The 20,399-nt window shown below is 38.9% G+C and overlaps 1 protein-coding gene across 3 annotated transcripts in view; it reads right to left on the reverse strand.

Annotated features, from left to right (window-relative positions):
• LOC140480447 (dynein axonemal heavy chain 11-like) overlaps positions 1-20,399 on the reverse strand; it is a 445,469-nt gene that overhangs the window by 114,933 nt on the left and 310,137 nt on the right. For all 3 annotated transcript variants that reach the window (XM_072575322.1, XM_072575320.1, XM_072575321.1), the window contains 6 exons: positions 18,482-18,655; positions 14,173-14,408; positions 13,925-14,047; positions 7,495-7,699; positions 4,624-4,788; positions 3,700-3,840 (listed from right to left, as the gene is read on the reverse strand). In XM_072575322.1, coding sequence (XP_072431423.1) covers positions 3,700-3,840; positions 4,624-4,788; positions 7,495-7,699; positions 13,925-14,047; positions 14,173-14,408; positions 18,482-18,655 — 1,044 coding nt within the window. The remainder of the gene's footprint in view (positions 1-3,699; positions 3,841-4,623; positions 4,789-7,494; positions 7,700-13,924; positions 14,048-14,172; positions 14,409-18,481; positions 18,656-20,399) is intronic.

The following is a 20,399-nucleotide window of genomic DNA, read 5'->3' on the forward strand; positions in this document are numbered from 1 at the left end:
TATTTTGTAATGCATTGTTCCGCCATGGAAAATACAACACAGATAAACTGTGATTATGCTTTCCGTGGCTTTCTGTCCCTCAAAATTAATGGATGGAACAATTTCCTGATGTTCTGATAGTATATGTTGTCATCAAAGAAATTTAACTATGTTTATTTGAGTAATGAGCAATCATATGCAAAAGCCAACTCCTGTATTTTGACAAAACATCATTCATTTTCACTTATCCTGTATACTTAGTCAATCCCTGCTTACCCAAAAACCCAAGTTCTGTGCGCTTATCACACAGTTTCCATTGGAATCATTTACAAAGAAACATTGAAGATAGGAGCAGGAGGAGGCCTTTCAAGTCTGCTCTGCCATTCATCACAAATCATGGCCGATCTTCAAACTCAATAGCCCAATCCTGCTTTCTCCCCACAACCTTTGATCCCATTCACCTCAAGTGCTATACCTAGCCATCTCTTAAATACACAAACCTACTCCATAAACTCATAGAATGGCACATCACTGACTATTGGCTATGCAGCTCCTCATCTCTGCGCAAGTACTTTTGGCACTTTTGAATTTACATTTTGGGAACGGAGTTTGCATAAGTGCTGACCTAGCAACTTTGCAATAGCAAGCCAATGATAAAGTGTGGATTTCAACTTTTTCAAAAGATAACCCTAACATTTGTGTAGTCTTAGAAACCTGACTTATACTAAGGATATATTGTGTACATTAAATGAACCTTTTGCTGTTTGTTGCTATAATCTGCATTGTTGAGAAAGTAGGTGTGTTTCAGCAGTTTACTTCAACATTCAAAACAGCACAGTTGATTGCACATCATGTGCTGAAAACTTAAATTATGGTTCATATGTTTACAAATGTATCTTTTAGGTTTAAAACATAAATTTTAATTCTTAAAACTACAAGTTAACTATAGTAAACGGAATACATACAATTAAAGCAAGCTTTGTGTCCATTATCCTTAAAAGATTAGTGACATATTGAGTTAAGAGGCGAAGAGCTAGTAATCTAAGACCATGAAACAGCAGGTATACTTCTTTAGCTAAAGAGCTGGGGTGTGATATCTATTAGCCTTGCTATGATGACATTTTGATATTTGCATGGGGAGTTAGAGCTAAACTTGTTTCAAAAAAGAGATTGCAAATGAGGGAGTAATTAAAAATCAAAACTGAAAGCACTGTGAATGCTGCAAATCAGAAACAAAAACAAATCGCTGGAAAAGCTCAGCAGGTCTGGCAGCATCTGTGAAGAGATTTCAGAGTTAACGTTTTGGGTCCAGTGACCCTTTCGCAGAATGTTCTGAGGAAGAGTCACCAGACCCAAAAAGGTTCTCTTCATAGATGCTGTCAGACTTGCTGAACTACTTTCTCCCCACCCTCCTCTCATTTATCTCTCCACCCTTCAGGCACTCTGGCTGTATTCCTGATGAAGGGCTTTTGCCCGAAATGTCGATTTTACTGCTTCTCGGATGCTGCCTGAACTGCTGTGCTTTTCCAGCACCATTCTAATTTAAACTCTGGTTTCCAGCATCTGCAGTCATTGTTTTTACCTGAATGGGAAGAGGACATAGCTAGTGCTTGCTGTGACAATCTCATTGAACTGATTGCGGGGTGGGGGTGGTGGGGGGTGGGGGGGTGAAGATAGATGGGGAGGCTTCAGCAATGCTGTAGGTCCCTTTCACACAAGTGTGTGTCTGCTCAGAAACAAACCCTGAGACAGAGAGAAGGAGCAAGGCAGGCAGAGCGAGAAATAAGGAAACTTCAGAAAACTCCGAACACCAGAGGAGAGGCATTGAATCAATTAACCAAATAATCAATTATCCGAACGAAATTGTGCCTGTCCATCTTGTTCGGATAATTGAGGTTCCTCTGTACATTAGTAGGTTTCCAAATGATACCAAAATTGCTGGTGTAACGGACAGTTATATCATGGGAACTTGATCAAATGGGCCCAGGAATGGCAGACGGAGTTTAATTTAGATAATTGTGAGGCATTGCATTTTGGTAAGGCAAAACCAGTGACTAAACAGGTAGATTCTCAACCTGCACATGGGGCAAGATGTCTAATGAGGTAATGACACCGAAGCAGATTCCAAAGAGGATGAAAGATCCTGCTTCTAATGAAATATAATCCAAAAGTGTTCATGTTTACTTTAATTTAATATAACTGTCAGTGACTCTACTGTCAATGAAATCACAGCGCCTCACAGCACCAGAGACCCAGGTTCAATTCCCGCCTCAGGTGACTGACTTTGTGGAGTTTGCACATTCTCCCCGTGTCTGCGTGGGTTTCCTCCGGGTGCTCTGGTTTCCTCCCACAGTCCAAAGATGTGCAGGTCAGGTGAATTGGCCATGCTAAATTGCCCGTAGTGTTAGGTAAGGGGTAAATGTAGGGGTATGGGTGGGTTACGCTTCGGCGGGTCGGTGTGGACTTGTTGGGCCGAAGGGCCTGTTTCTATAATGTAATGTAATGTAATCTAATCTAATCATATTTACACTTATGTTCTAACATTGTTAAAGCAGACTGAAACAAAAAAACACATTTTGCATCCTTTGCACTAGCTTAACATCAGTTGGTTGGAATACATTACACCCAGTTCCTTTATCAAAGCAATAGGCTCACGCAGTGATCTTTGCAACACTCTGCTCATTGCAGAATGCCAAGTCAACAATGCCCAGTATAATGTAAACTCTGTTTTCTGACCTGCTTTGTTCTGTGCAAAATGTCGGGAATCTGTAGGCATACTATACTTAGGATTTCTTAGGAAATTTGATGAGATGCCACTTCAAAACTAACTGTGGAAAATAACAGCTCATGTGTAGGGGTTAACTTAGTTGCACGGATAGAAGATTGGTAGATGATATAGATAGTGCCAGTTTGTGGACAAAAATATGGCAGATGGAGTATAACGTAGGAAAATGTGAAGTTTCTCACTTTAGCAGGGAGACTGGAAAAGCAGAGGGTTATTACAACTGAAATCAACTCTGAAATTATGAAGTGGAGAGGGTTTTAAATGTTCCAGTGCATGAATCACAAAACTTTAGTCTGCAAGTGCAGCATATAATCAGCAATGTGATTGGAGTGCTTTCTTTATTACAATAGAAATTGAACCTAAAAGTAAGCATGTTATGTTTCTGTTACACAGGGCATTAGTCAGGCCACGTCTCGAATACTGTGTGCAGTATGGTCTCCGTATTTCGGGAAGGATGTAGAGTATTGGACTCAGTTTGGAAGATGTTTGCCTTACATAGACAGGTTAGACAGGCTGGGTTTGGTTCCACTGGAGTGGAGAAGTGTGAGGAGTTTGCTAATTGAAGTATATAACATTCTGAGTGGTCTTCACAAGTTGGATGTGGAAAGGAGGTTTCCTCTTATGGTTAAGGCCAGGACTAGGGGATACTATTTTAAAATTAAGGGTCACCCTTTCAGGTCAAAGAGGAGGAGAAACGTCTCATGTAGAATTATGTGACTTTAGAAATTAGTGTCTTAGACAGCAGAGGAAGTCGATCATTAAATACTTTTAAGACAGAGATGGACAAATTATTGTTAAGACAGGAGAACCAAGGGTTATTGTGGGCAACGGAAACTCAAAATATAAATATCCATGATCTTAATAAATGGTAGAGAAGACTCAAGCAGCTGCAAGTATTACTTCTATTCCTATTTTAATTTTGAGTTATTTTATACCTTGAGAGAAAATTGATAAATGGGATTCATTTTCCTGAGATCATTGATGATGAAGTAAAGAAGCGATGCCCTTGCTGCTGCTGGCCGATAGTATTCGCGAGCCTCATTGATCCTCAGTTCATTTTCCTTTGCTTCATTCACCTGTACAACAGAGATTCCCAGTTTAAACTTACATGAGCAAACTCACATTGTACACCCCTCCTAATCTTGCAGGAGTATTGAATTGTACTGTGTAAAGTTGTTCTTAAACATTCAGAATTCAATAGTGACAAAGCATTAACAATCCTCCTTGATTGGATACTGCATACTATTGGAATGTTCTTCCCAAACCCCTCTCCGTTGCTCCCATTCTCCCTGCCACGATTTGGTTCCTCAAAGTCTACCTCAGGTGGCAAATCCACAAAAGTAATTTCAACAGCATACGACACAGCACTTACCACAGGCTTTAGTAAATGTATCAAGTACTAACATATAGCTAGCTATGTTCTCATCAATTAGCTGTGTAGCAGTAAGCAGTATGGAAAGGCAGCAAATGAATTCTGTGTGGTGCTCAGCATCTGCTAATGTGATTCTAAGCAGGAAGTCTCCCTGGTGTCCCTTTTAAAGAATAGAAAATTAAACAGAATTTAAACTAGGCTGTTGATTTGCTACTGTATGTTCTGCACTACACCCATGAAAAATTTATCACCCAATGATTTTATGCCCTATCAGAATCCACATATTTTCTGTGTCTCTTGCAAGTAACTGCCATTCAATAGAGGCTTTTCTGGACAATAGCGGTTACAGTAAGAATTCTGTACCATTACAATAATTAGTTTTCCAATTTTGCAGACAGCTGAATTTCAGAAATTCTACAGGTTTTAGGTTCTAGAACATGGTTTATGCAATGTAATGGATCTCCTGAAACAATGGCCATTGCTTTACCTTCTGCTCAATTTCTGCTGCTGTTAGTTTAGTTGTCTCTAGCCTTTCCACCAGTTCTGTGTCACCAAGAAAATTACCCTCTGCAGCAGACAAACGGGTAAGGAGCTCATCTTCTAGTCTTTTCAGTTCAATTTTAAAATGATTCTGCTGCTTGGTTAATTCAGACTGTAGACAGAAAACAAAACAGTTAGTACAGTGGAATAACTGGACTTTGGAGTGACCCATAAGCAAATCCTACTTTAAAAAAATGGTTCCAACATATCATTATTAGTCCTTTTTATTTGAGCTATAGGGAGAGGCTGAACAGGCTGGGGCTCTTTTCCCTGGAGCGTCTGAGGCTGAGTGGTGACCTTATGTCTGAGGCATAGATAGGCTAAATAGGCAAAGTCTTTTCCCTGGGGTCGGGGAGTCCAGAACTAGAGGGCATAGGTTTAGGATGAGAGGGGAAAGATATAAAAGAGATCTAAGGGGCAACTTTTTGACACAGAGGGTGGTACAGTTATGGAATGAGCTGCCAGAGGAAGTGGTGGAGGATGGTACAATTACAACATTAAGAGGCATTTGGATGGGTATATGAATAGGAAGGGTTTGGAGGGATATGGGCCGGGTGCTGGCAGGTGGGACTAGATTGGGTTGGGATATCTGGTCGGCATGGATGGGTTGTACCGAAGGTTCTGCTTCCATGCTGCACATCTCTATGACTCTTATTCTGTTTAGGTACTGAATTTAAGAATCAAGCTCCATACTTAAAATGGCAGCAATGTAAATTTTAAAAATAAATTTATATTGCAGGTAGATAGAATAGTGTAGAAGGCATTTGGCATGCTTTCCTTTACTGGTCAGAGTATTGAGTACAGGAGTTGGGAGGTCATGTTGTGGCTTAACAGGACATTGGTTCGGCCACTGTTGGAATATTGCGTGCAATTCTGGTCTATCGGAAAGATGTTGTGAAACTTGAAAGGATTCAGAAAAGATTTACAAGGATGTTGCCAGGGTTGAAGGATTTGAGCTATAGGGAGAGGCTCAACAGGCTGGGGCTGTTTTCCCTGGAGCATCGGAGGCTGAGGGGTGACCTTATAGAGTTTACAAAATTATGAGGGGTATGGATAGGGTAAATAGGCAAAGTCTTTTCCCTGGGGTCGGGGAGTCCAGAACTAGAGGGCAGAGGTTTAGGGTGAGAGGGGAAAGATATAAAAGAGACCGACGGGGCAACTTTTTCACGCAGAGGGTGGTACGCGTATGGAATGAGCTGCCAGAGGAAGTGGTGGAGGCTGGTACAATTGCAACATTTAAGAGGCATTTGGATGGGTATATGAATAGGAAGGGTTTGGAGGGATATGGGCTGGGTGCTGGCAGGTGGGACTAGGTTGGGTTGGGATATCTGTTCGGCATGGATGGGTTGGACTGAAGGGTCTGTTTCCATGTTGCACATCTCTATGACTCAAAGAGTGGGCTTCCAGAGCACACTGCCAGTGACATTAGAAGTACCAGGATGGTTCTGGTGGGCGGGCAGATACAGGCAGCCCATGTCAGTGATGGAGGAGTGCTTTCACATCATGCCTGCGGAATGTACCTGAAGCTGTGATTTCACAGCAAGCAACATGGAGGTGCTTCAGGGCAAGTGACGAGTTGATTCATCCAGGTACCCGCTCTGGTATCCATCTCAGGGTTTGCTGAACCAAACCTGTTTTGTAAGTTTGGTAAGACTGGAGTCTGAATATTAATGAAGCTAGTTGTGGAGTTGATGAAGCATTAAACCCTTCAGTTAGCGTCTTGCTGCTGCCCAATTAGAATCTTACCATGCTGCTTGTGAAAGCTTAAAAGATGGAGTGAGATGATCTTGACATTGAGATTGGCCTTGTTGTACTTGTTGCTGATTTCTGACACACACTTTTCCATAGTCTTCGTCATGTAGACCCCAGTAAGATTCCACCCTTAATAACTGGGTAATGCAATTTGAAATGATTTCTCCTTTCATTAGTGACTGCAATTATATTTTTGGATGCTATTTTAAACATACAAGGCAAAGCTTTTGCTCCAGTGTTAAGACTCCAATTAAATTTTTGGAAGAATGGCCATTCAATGACTTTTCAATTAGGGATGAAGAGTGGGCTCAAAGGCTGGAGGGTCAATAAGACACCCTTCAGCAAAGACAGTGACATCCTACCATTCAGATACAGGGTGTGCTAATATAGGTGAGTGAGAGGAGGGGAAGAGAGAGAGAGAGAGAAGGTAGGACAGAGAGAGAGAACCAAGATGGCACTGAGACCCCTGAAAGTGTCTAAAACTCCTTCAAATTCTTCAATTTCTCCCAGAAATACCTTTCAAAAAGCCAATGAGTGAAATCTCTCCAAAGGGTGGGCTGCAGATTTAGTTGTATATAAGCTGCATACAAGTGCAGGAGTTGAAGGTGGGAATAGGGGGAGAAAGGGTGAGGGAGGATTTAAATGCCAACTGCTTCCCCACCACAACTCCCAATAGGAGCCATCTCTAATTGTTGGTGGGAGGTGCGGGTGGGGGTGGGGGGGGCGGTGGGGGGTTGTGATCCAAAGGAAGAGTGGGGCCTCAGTACTTTTGTTAACTTGAGCATTGATTAACTGTGGTTGTTAGGAGGACAGCTCCTAACCAAACTACCATTTTGCAAAATGACCCTAAGTTATCCTTTCAAACAGGCATGACTGCATGAATTTCATAACCTTGCCACTGCCTCTTGCCTTGCCTCCTCCAGCAATAAAAATTTTCCCCTTAAATTGAAATTGAATAAAGACAAACCCAATTAAATAAAAGGGAAAGGAACCTGAAATTGCACCTGACAGAATTAGAGCTATTTCTGATCCATTCCGAATAATCTTTCACCTCACAGTACAGTACCTTCAGGTGTTCTAGATCTGGTCTCTCAGTGCTGACCACATCAGCCAACAGTTGATCTTCGAGTCCATCTCTTGTGACAGTAAAATTAATGAGGGTAGTCTGAGCTTGCATCTCGGGTTTGTAGTGAGGGTTGGCCAACTTTGTATGAAGAATGAGTCGGAAATGGCTGTTAAATTCACACTCTTTGTCACCAATCTTAATATATCTAAGGAATAAATGAATAATTCAATTTCTTTGATATAATGCACTTGATCTGTCACAACTTACAAGGTGACAACAAGTAGAAAATGGGATGAAGCCAGGTGACTACTTATTGGCTGCCACAGACAGGATGGGCCAAATGGCTGCTTTCTGCACTCTTATTTCCTATGAATCGATGTTGCCATTTTTAATTATATTTTAATATATTTGCTCTTTACCTTTTTGGCTTAGCATAAGGAATGGTATAGCTTAGTCCCAATTTTAACAGAGGCCAAGGAGCATTCTTGAGGCTGACCAATGTGAAGTTAAGATTTCTGGAAAGACTAGGTCTCATTTAAACACTTCAGGTTCATGAGAAAGAGTGCATGGAATGAGATGGTCTTTTATTTTTGCTACTTTTCAGGCAATCTTTCTCTCAGTTGTTAAGGTAATTCCTAATATTTCTATTATTAACATCACTTACCTCTTGCACAACAACTGAAAGACCAAGTTTAAACACTAGCAGAGGGCAACTTGGTGGTGGATGCAGTGCATCAACTGCTAAACCACTCTCAGACTTTGACATTATTCTCATTCTGGCAGAGAGCTTTGTTTGTTAAATGGGATCTTAGGAAGGCGGGCAATCAATTCTGGTTCCAGTGTTGAGCTGACTGACAACCAGAGCCTGGTGTTTAGGAGAGATGATCTCACTGTAGGAATTGGACAGCTGGAACCCAGACATTTCTGAGGTGTCAAAAAGAGGAGAGATTTCATGAAATACCTCCTGAGCAGCATCTAGAGGGCACACACTGTTCAGTACAAATAGGCACATTACAGATGGTGTATACTCTACCTATTCATACCTCAGAATGGCAGTCAGGTCCTATGTATGTCAGAAGATCTTGACTTCTATTACTGTATATGTTATATAACTGTATAGGCTATGACTTGATTCAGGTAACTGCTAGATGCCTTTGTAAAGGCTCTTGGCAATTGATGGGAGAATCAGGGTAATAAACGTGGCAGTCTAATATTTAGGCTGATCCCACCATAAGGATTGTGTCTTTTTATTCTGTGCTTTATATAAAAAAAATTGAAAGGAGACAGATTTTAAAATCCGTGTTTAAAAGGGTATGTTTGAAAGCAAGTATCTGTTTGAACAAGTAGCATTGAAATTTGAGTTGCTGTCAATTTGGAGATGAGGAGGGTGTACAGATTCAGCTGTTGTTGGCAACAAGTAGGTTTATGATCTATGGCTTTGTGACTGATCACCGATTATGGAGACCTTTTGCCTACCAACAACTGTGCGAGTGGTTGTCAGCTAACAGAACAACTTGGCAAAAAAAGATACTGCAGATGCCAGAAATCAGAAACAGAAATTGCTGGAAAAACTCAGCAGGTCTGGTAGCACCTGTGGAGAGAAATCAGAGTTAACGTTTCGGGTCCAGTGCCCTTTCTTCAGAACTGAACAGCTTGTTTATAAGGGGGAGTTTATGGGGGGGATTAGATTTTCAATTAGTTGAGTAACATGCTGATGATTTATAACTACTTACCTGTAGATAGGTATTCGTAATAAGCATTTCTGTTCAGTACAGGATCCTAGTTCATGCTATCAAACGAGGTCTGAAAATCAGGTAAATTGAGGAACCACAATTAGATTCCTTCAATTTTCTCCACTTTGGTGAAGAGAGAACTCAATTTTGACTCAGTGCAAACCTTTAATTCTTCATGAGTCATAAATGCTTGGTGCATTAGGTTCACAGGTGAGGCTCATTTCATGAACTTATTTGTGTACAATTCTGCATTACTGCTGTCCTGTTTGACTTTCATCACAGTCTGTTCAAGTTTACTACACAGAAATATTATTTTTCAGTGCATGCCTTTCTCTCAAGACTGTTGCAAATTGCGTGGGTTTAGTCACTAACTACAAATTGATGCTGATAGGACAAGTTCAACTGCATTTCTTCTCAAAACATAATTAATGCACTATTGATAGAACATTACTAAAACAAATTTAAGTCTGTGCTGATGGATTGGCCTGTAGGGTAATGTAAGACATGAAAAGAATAATTAGTATTCATTACTTCACACTCTGCAACATTCCAATTATTAATGAAGTTCAATTCGTAGTGTGTGCAAAATTCTTCATTAACCTCTCTGTAGCTATTACTAATCAGAGAAAAAGATGCAGCAATGGTAGTAACAAGGACAACATAAGCAAACGTATAAGATGAATTCAGAAAAAAAACTTAAGACACTTACAAACTAGAATAGCACTATAGCACAAAATGTCCTCAAAGCAGGTTTACACAATAAGGCTTTCCTGTTGCATTTTCAGTATCAGAGCAGAAACAGCTCCACAAAAGTTCTATACTTTCTCTTTAAAATATAACTAAACCACAATGTTTGGTCTGTGAAAAGATAAAATAATGAATAATTTTATGAATCAAGTTCCAAGCAGAGGGCAATTTCTGTTGGAAATTAAAATGTGCACCAACATTATTTTGATTCTCCCATGCAAGCACATAATGACAATGCAACTACACATGGAGATTTCACCTTCTTTCCCCAAATTTACTTGAGTAAATCATCTTTCTTTTGAGCACTCTGCGGGTCTGAACAGTGCTGTTACAATAGTATTATGGCATGTTTCTGATTTTCTCCCCTGCTTCTCCAACATATGAAAATTTATTCAACTCCACAATTAGATTAGAATCCCTACAGTGCGGAAGCAGGCCCTTCGGCCCAACAAGTCCATACTGACCCTCCGAAGAGAAACTCAACCCCCCTATAATCCACCCAACACTGTGGGCAATTTAGCATGGCCAATTCACCTAATCTGCACATTTTTGGATTTGTGGGAGCACCCGAGGGAAACCCACGCAGACATGGGGAGAATGTGCAAACTCCACACAGTCGCCCAAGGTGGGAATTGAACCCAGGTCCCTGGTGCTGTGAGGCAGCAGTGCTGACCACTGAGCCACCGTGCCACCCCAATTATTTTGCCTTCTAATGCCTTGCCCATGACTATCTGAAATGACTTTTTTGTAAGTTATACAGTGTAATCTTGTTTGTAATCTTTCAATTTAAAATGAATAACTGCAGTCTATTTACTTCTGTGACAATGGTGACCATTTGAACATGTTAAATTTTACCCATAGTTTCTCTATCACTTTTGTTCAGTCGCATGAATGTGAACATATATCGAACAATTAGATGTTTAGATGCTAAATTATACTTTAACCATAGTTGGAGAAGGAGGTATTTAAGCATGAAGAATTCCATGAATGTGCTTTTATTTAAGCAGCTCTTCAGAACTCTCATCTCATTGCTCCAATTCTTTTCATTCTGCAGCTGTGACACACTACCTGGAAATAATGCACTGGAAATTATTCACTAATAAATAAAAGCACTGTATTGTAGGGAAAACAATAGAGTCATTGGACTAGTAATCCACAATCCCAGGTTAATGCTTTATGATCATCAGGTCAAATCTCACCAAGGTGCTTTTTAGAAACTGAGTTCAATTAATTAAAAATGTACAACGTAAAGTGCTCATGGCTTTATATTGGTGACCATAACAACCATTGCTGTAAAAAGCCACCAGGTTCATTGATGTCCTTTAGGGAAGAAAATCCACCATCCTCGCATGGTCTAGCCTACACATGACTCCATACCCAGGCTGACTCTGATCTGCCCTCTGAAATGGCCCAGCAAGGCACTCAGTAATTAGTGACAGGCAACAAATGCTGGCTTTGCCAATGACAGTGACAATCTCATTTATTATTCACAAGTAGTAGTAGTTCTGGCAGGAATATTTAACATTAATGTACTCCTCTAAAACCTATTAAACATATAATTGCATCAGTCGACTTGACATTTATTTTAAAATAGAAAAAACTGCATTGAAAATTGTCAATGACACACATTTAATAGTTTGAGTTTAATAAAAATACTTGTAGTTCAGTAATTCCATTTTAATGTGATATTTTTAGAATAAATTAACTGTGATTATTAAATAACTACTTGTGAAACACTTAGCAGGAAGTATTTGTATTTATTTTTTAGCAAAGTAACACAATTGCAATGTTTCTTAACTATTTTGGCAGCATTCTGTTTTTGAAAGAACACAAGCAGCCATACAGAGTCACCCGGGAACACACAGGAGTAGCCTAAAAAAAACTGATCAATAAATGACATGATCAATAATAAGGTGATTGATCAAATACCTGGTATCCAAGCATGGATTATTTAGTCTGTACACAAAATGTGTTCCACCTGTATATTCAATTTCGAGCTGGACCAAGACCCAAATATTTGCAGTCCATTGAAAGTGGCTTGTACCCAAAAATGAGGGAAATTTACTTGAGCTACTGGGGAGCTTTAAGTCAATGTGGCAGGGATGTGGGTACAGAAAAATAGTAAGAAAAAATAATATGTATAAAAAACATAATTGAGAGACACAAAGTACTGGAGTTTGAAATAGTATACAACATACAGTCAGAGGAAGAGGGAATGAAACAAAGTCTAAGTTACCATGCATGCATGAGAACATGAAAAGCATGGCAAATAAGTTTGATGGGCTGCAGGTGCCATTAGGCATGTGTGAATACAATATTACAGTGGTAACAGAAACATGGATCAAAGAAGGACTAGATACCAAATATCACTGGGTACAAGTTCAGGAAAGATAAAGAGATAAAGAAGGAAAGAAAGAAGATGGAGTATCAGTTAACAAAAAGGAGAACATTACGGCTGGAAAGAAGATATGTCCCGGAAGGGTCAAAGTCAGTTCTACTTGGTCAGAGCTAGAAAACAATAAAGGACCATTTCACTTCTGCACTTTTCTCTAAATACGTTCTTTTAACACAAGTACATTGCTAGCCTCGTGTGAATAGGTTCATGGCTGACCACCACAAGAACCAAATTGCAAAAACAAAACTCATTATCTGTCAAGTCAGGTTTCACTTTTGGATCTGACTTGCCCATTATTACCTGCAGCTGGGATAATAGTAATATGAGGAAAATGCAGGAAGTGGAGCTCAATGAGCTTTTACTTTTAGCAAAAGGTGGGCCCATGTTGGGCTAAATGAGCTCCTTCTGTGCTGGAACAATTCCATTATTTTGTCACATATCCTTATCAGGATGCATTTTAAAAGACCCAAGTACTCAATGATTCTCTGTGGCCTTTAAACTATCATCTTGCCCAGTACAGTCATAACACAAGCCTATTCATACCAGGTTAGTTTCTTATCGTACAATTTATTATTATTTACTTTAGTGTTCATCTCTTCTTATGGATGGTAAACAAATTATTGTATCCTACGATCCAGGCCTGACTTTTTTTTAAAACAAATAATGTGGAATATATGCAAGAAAGTACAGAAAGACTTGTATTTACATGGTGTCTATCATAACTAAAGCACCTAAAGTCCTAAAGCAAATTAACTACTTTTAAAGTGCAATAACTATTGCAATGTTAGAAAGGCAGCAGCCAACTTCTACACAACATGCTCCAACAAACAGCAGTGTGATAGTGACCAAGAGATCTGTTTTGTGGTGTTTGAGTCATATATATTGATCTGGCTAGGATTCTGAGGTAACTCCTATGCTCTTCTTTGAAATGTGTCACGGGACCTTATATATTCACGAGAAAAGGCAAATGAGGCCTCAGTTTAATGTCTCATCTGAAAAACTATATCTCCAATAGTGTATTCCTTCAGTATTGCAGCCGATTGTTAGTTTTGATTTTTGGGCTAGAGTCCCAGAGTGGGACTTGAACCAATTGAATCCATAACCATATGAATCAGAGATGAGTGTGCTATTAACTAAACCAATGCTTGCATAGGCTGCATGTATGTCTTATTCTGAGAAATTCAATATAGCTATTCTATCTAACATTTCTATATTTATGACTTGCTATTGTGGTAATGTGGCTTCTGATTTTTTTCCCCTCTCTGTTTCAGGCAGAATTCTGCTGCCCTTTCCATCTCCTTAACAAATCCCTCAAATTTTATGTAAAGTGCAAGAGAACAAGAACTTGCTATAATGGAACACTTCATCCTCTGTTTTACACAAAATAGACAATTATACCATGGATAAAGAAGGCAGAGAGAAAAGATTTCATCAAGTCACAGTTGTAGACGGCAAATGACTAACAGCAGGTATCAAGACACTCTGTAAGTTATTGTATTTAGAATTGTTGCCCGATAAGTAAGTTATTGACAAGTTAGTTAATCAGAATACTTACCTCCCTTTTTTAATTGTGTTGCGGGCAAGTACTGGATTGAGAACTGGGTCAACTGTTTCCTCCAGGTTTTCAATCAGTATGGTATCACCACAACTTAGTGCACGCTCAATGATGTCTAAATAACTTTAAAAATAAGATTCACAAATCACATTTGAATTTGTAAGAACAGAATGAACATATTTTAAATTAAAAATGTAATTTTCTTTTTCACAAAAGTCATCCATTTAAGTTATCTTCAGGCCATTTACCTTTTCTGTCCTATGTGGATAACTTTCAGCTCACTTCCAGATTTGTTCTTAATCCACTTGATCCCTTGTTGCTGTGGATCAATCATGAGTGGCCAGCGTTCACAGTTGGTCAAAATAGTGGCATTTTCTGTTGATATCCTGTCACTAGGCAAGCCTTCATTATTCCAGGTTGCAATTGTAGCATCGTCAGTCAACATTGCTATAGGATCTAGACCTTCTGTTATTGGTATAGAAACCTGAAGGATCACCGAAACAAATACACAGATCAATATAAGGTTTTCTCTTTACTGTGCAGCAAGTTCACATTTTTCAATATACTAACCAAGGAGTTTTTCTGCAAGGTTTATTTTTGCTGTTTATTAGTTTGGTTTTAATTGAATAGCAGAGTGAGAGTATCAATACATCAAAAGTAGATCTTGAGATTGTATGCAAGAAGACAGGCATGAATCTTCTTTTGCTCTGGGATAATTTTATTCCACAATTAGGAGGGGAAGGTGAGGTATGTTAAAATATTAAAAACCTGAAACTTGTACATAAATTGCCTGGATTAAACCCAAATTTAAAAAAGAAATACGTTCATGAGACCACATGCTTACTATGTGACCAATTTGTTAATATAATGGCTGCAGGATAGGTATGGCAGGTCTAGAGGAGCCTGACAACTGAAGGGAGATGGACAAGTTCAGTGATAACTATGTTTTAAGCATTGTTTATGAAGATTAGTCCTTTATAGAAGCTCTTAAGATACACACTGTGCCAATTTATGCTGGAGTTGGTGGTGCTGAGTGTCAGATTAAGTGACAGTGGTGTGATGTTGCCTTGTCTCCTTCCCTTGAGTGTGATGTGATAGTCCTTGGGTATCAGAATGCAGGACATCAGAAAAGGAAGGCTGGGGTGAATGAATGGTGCGAGCAGCTGGATTGGTGGATGAGAGTGGCCTGAGAGTTGGGAACATTCAGTCACTCTCAATGCTTTCAGTTATGCTTGAAGCACCTTAACGTGGTGAGCCAATTCCTCTGTTGAAAGGCAATGTTGTTCCCCGCTCTGTTTCTTTCTGCTGTCTAGTCGTGCAATGAAGAGGGCTGATTATCAGTGAGTATGAAGCACTGGGTTCGAGTGATGGAACTGACAAAGCTGACTAGCTGGAACTAGATGGAAGCAGCAAAAGCTGGTATGAGCCTGGAATTATTGAATGGGTGTGAGGACTAAACAGAACATCTGGACATTAGATATGAATCCTTAGTATCAAAATCACTGATTTATGTTTGAGAATTAGAGGTTTGGTTGATCTTTGTGAGGTCATGCAATCTAGATGCAAGCTATCGATTTCTGTGGTATCCCAGTCCTTTCCGACGGTGATTCCTGAAAGTCTCTTGGCTCCCAATGGAACACGGGCACCTCTTCTCCTGTCTGCCACTAATACCTCAGTATCACAACATTGACCCTACAACCCTCCTTCTGCACTGGTGAATGATTTTCCTTGTTTACAACTGCAAAAATAGTATTTGGCAGCAGCGTCCTGTAATTCTCCTTAAGAACAGAAGGCTGTCTACACAATATGTTATTAGCAACGGCTGCTTGGCACCCTGCTAAGCACTGAGGCAGCCGGGAGCACAGGCAGTATTTGGTTCGAGACGACAATCAGGTAAACGAGGTGGCAACACCAAACTGATTAGCTGCGAACGCTCATTCGAACAGGTGTCAGCAGGTGTCATGGCCTCCATGGCAAAAAAACAACAAAAAGATGGTCCAATTATTAATCTATAGCATTTTATCAAAACGATCAAAAGATTATGTTAAATTTCCCTTCAGCACTGCTCCTCCTTTTCATAAGGAGATTAATGCCTGCACTGCAAATAAATTGGTTGTAAAAATAGTTGATCACCTTCTACATCCAGCTTGCCTCTACTATTATAATATTAGATTTATTGTTGTTACACACATTTTCTGAGAAGGACTTGGAAGGGGCAGTGCTGCTAGGGAGGAGCAAAACATCATTGACATTAACCACTTTTGTACTTTGCATACCTAAATTTCACAAAACATGTAATGCTTCTAATACGTTCATTGGGAGAAAAATGTAAATGCTAACCCAGCAGTGACATTTAATGTGCCTGATTTGAAATATGTAAGTAGTCCCACTTGAACAGAATTTAACACACAAAAAAAAAACTAACCCTGGAAAGTGACTTTGGCTGCCACTGGCAGTACCTTCCCAATGATGAAAGTTGACTTGAAAGTCCCCCTTACAGCAGATGCCACAGCCCTGCAACTGGTTTCATGTCATTATCCTCAATCATTGCCTGGTAGGTATTCACAGAACCTAAAAACATGGACTCATGGCAAAATGGATGTGGACAGTTAATGGCAGCACAAGCTGATATTGTTGGTGTGCCTTCTTTTATTTTCACCTTTTTCAGCTCTAATACACTGACTTTACCCATCATGAGCTTAACATTTGTTTGTCAAGCTGATCGAAATTCTGTGACGACCTGTTAGATGATACTCTGCTGCTCCATGAACAGGAGTGAATACAAGCTACCCAATGGTTCCTTCCCTCTCCAGGAACAGCCTTGCTTTGTTATTAGACCTCGTTTTTTAGATTAGATTAGATTAGATTAGATTACTTACAGTGTGGAAACAGGCCCTTCGGCCCAACAAGTCCACACCGCCCCGCCGAAGCGTAACCCACCCATACCCCTACATCTACCCCTTACCTAACACTCCGGGCAATTTAGCATGGCCAATTCACCTGGCCTGCACATCTTTGGACTGCGGGAGGAAACCGGAGCACCCGGAGGAAACCCACGCAGACACGGGGAGAACGTGCAAACTCCACACAGTCAGTCGCCTGAGGCGGGAATTGAACCCAGGTCTCTGGCGCTGTGAGGCAGCAGTGCTAACCACTGTGCCACCGTGACATTCCGTTTGGTGTCATTTTATTCGAACGTAATTTTGTCTTAAGGCTTATTACTTTGAATTAATTTTCAGTTCTAGGTTAGATTTGATATATGTAACATGTTCGTTGTGCATCATTGAGTCACACTTTAGAGTTGACTAACATCAGGAGCTGATCTGTGCCATGTTGTGGAGGAAGAGACACAGAATGGGAAATGAAAGAGGGCATGGAAAAAGAAAAGAGAGATAGAGAGAGAGAGGCAGAAGGAGTGTATAAGTCTGTGTCGCAGGGCTTTTAATCAGTTGAAACATGAGGCAGAAATACAGTGAGAGAGGCAGAGAATGAGAAATAGCTGAGATTCAGGAATGCTGTGAGACACAGAAGCTATTTAACTCTGTGCTTAAGCAAAGCTAATGAGCCTTACGTAGTTTGAATTTATGTAGTATTTATATTATATTCAGCAATTTAATTTATTTTGCAAGTTAGAAATAAACAATATTGTACATGTGTGGTACATTATTGCAACTTATACATTTTTTTCTCTGAAGAAACTTACCTTTGGCTTTAACACTGATTGCTATGTGAACTCCAAAACATTTAATGTTTCACTCAAAACTGAGATTGTCAGGACTCACAACTGTAAGTGGGTGAGAATTTACTGTATTTATTTATGAAAGGCTTTTTGGACATTCTATGACCAACTTAAATTTTGATTGCTTTTGCAATGACAAATTAAATACGCATGTCTGGATGAACAAAAAGTGACTAGAAATACAGGCATTACAAACACACAAAAATAAATAAAAAGATCTCTGCCACTTCAAGCTAATTTCTCAAAAAACTTATCATTTGATAATCAGTTTAAATGAGACTTCCACCAATCAGAAAATCTTTCTACTTTGCTTTTGCTTTTCATTTTCATCTATGACTGAGAGGTGATAAAGTCTTGCACAGTTTCTGCAAACAGAGAGAATATATCGAGAATTCTACAACATAATTCTTTTCTCATTCATGATAAACCCTGCTCGAAAAATAGCAAAAACATAAGCATCTTACAGCACATCGTTATGATTTACATTCTATGTTAGCTTAGTCATTCAATTAAATTAAACAAAATATAAATAAATGTTAGATTTTTAATGAAAAGTACACTGAGAGGCAAACTGTTAACTTCAGCTATTGGCTTCACTCTGAATTGATGGTCTGTGAAACTCAGAGACAATTCATGTAAGTGTGGCACAATTGCCATTTATTATTGCATTTTGTAACTGAAATGTATTAACTGTTTGCTAAGATAAATAATAGTATCAGTGATAGCAATGCTGTCTGAGCATATTTCCCATTTTTACATGAAACATTCAAGGATATGCAGTTAAGATTTGACACAAGGAGGGAAAAAAGAAAACATACCTTCAATGATTTTAAGAAAGGAAGCCACATGCCTTCAACCAATTCTTGACGGTATCCTCTAGTAAAGGATCCAACGTATGACACAAAGGCAGCTGTCAGCAACACATCTCCACAAAGGGTTTTCTCTTGAGCTTCAAAGAGGTGGACAGATTGGGCCCAGCGTACATTTTCTGACTGAAGAAATTTTTTAAAATCTTGGTTATTAATTAGCTATTAATTAACTTCTTGAACAATCAACTATTATCATTAATTATTAACAAACTGATCTGGTTTACTTTTCATCAAAAAGTTCAATTTGGAAAAGCAAATAATTTCATTTCCTATGATATTTCTCAATGACCACTGAAAAGAAAACAAACTACTGGGTGCCCAGTTTGCTCAGTTAGTTGGATAGCTAGCACATGGTTCAGATCAACTCTGATGGTATAGAGTTTAATCCCTATTCCCACACAGACAAATCACAGCACTTTAGAGAAGTTCAGTAAAAAATTGCTAAAAACTAGATTCAGGCAGAGATCTTAAGGAGACTAAACTATTACAATTTTATTAGAAAATTTCAAATCTGCCTTCTTATATTACTGGAGATCTCTTGAGCATTAACATAAGATTTTGTTATTGATATAATATACTGATATTATTAACACAATGACAAAAATTACCTAACTACTGAATACACAGCCAAAAGCAATTCTAGTAAAAGTTACCAAAAATATATGAAAAACAGAACTTTTCCACTCATCTTCAAATCATTTTTGGTGGATTACTTAACCATGAAATAATTCTTCCAACCCCAACTAGGTAGCCAAATTTGGAATCTTTCAGAGACAATGCTCCATTTCTAACCATGGATGTTTCACTGATATTGTGAGGTGATAGAAAACAGGAAAGTACAATGCTCCTTTATGATAGACCAGCACCCTCACACAAAAGCCTTAGTTATAACATGCTAAAAAATTATTCAATAACATTTTTATTGTTGAAGCTAACTTTCACTTTTGAAATCAGCAAGTCAGTTTAATAAAGGGATATGTTAATTGAATACTGACTGTTTTAATCGAAATAAGTTCCAAATCAAATTTGACAACTTTGGGTAATTGAATTCACTCAATGCCAAAATTTATCAATATCTTTGAATTTTTGTCTTCCATTTTGTATAAATATGCAAGTTATGACAGGGATATCCAATCTTGTAATGTAACTTTGCCTCACTTTTTTCTGTTAAGGCAATGAAAAGTCCTTTCCAATGAAACATCCACACGTCTGTGAGCAGCAAATGAGAAGGGGCTGCTGTGAATACAACTAGACTCTTGAATGTCGATTGCTGAGCTGCTGACTGGCCTCATACTAACAGTGTGAGTGCTGAAGTGTGGACAGTGCAATGCTTCATTAACATAGTACTCATGACATCAGGAACCTTTCCAATGTGGCCTTCTCTGCATTCTATTCACCTGGTGTTTTTAATGCACCCTATGGTTCTTGCTTATGGATGAGCTCCTTATGGTCTTAGTTTTCACTAAAATTAAGAATGATTTTCATAATGTGGCTGGGGCATTGAGTTCCATTTTGGATATCAGTCAGCCATTCAGAACAAGTACTTCAGTATTTTTGTTTTAACTTGAAAAGCCATTTCATTCAGTGTTTCTGGGCCTTACTGTTTTGGCCTCTAAAAACTAATTCATAAAACAGTTGATTGTAAAAACAACTTGTGGGTAGTTTAAGAGCAAAAAACCTCTTTAATAGCTATAATGGATGTAAAATAGGGGAATCAAATTTTGCATTAGCTTTGTGAGCCTCATCAACTTTAAAATCTTTCTGCTTAAAAATGCAATATTGAGAACAATATTTATTCCCTTATGAAGCAAATTATAGATCTGCAAAAGGTAACATGTTTTACACAATTTGCTTTTCATTATAAATA

The sequence above is a fragment of the Chiloscyllium punctatum genome, chromosome 8, assembly GCF_047496795.1.
Source record: "Chiloscyllium punctatum isolate Juve2018m chromosome 8, sChiPun1.3, whole genome shotgun sequence".
Lineage (NCBI taxonomy): Eukaryota > Metazoa > Chordata > Chondrichthyes > Orectolobiformes > Hemiscylliidae > Chiloscyllium > Chiloscyllium punctatum.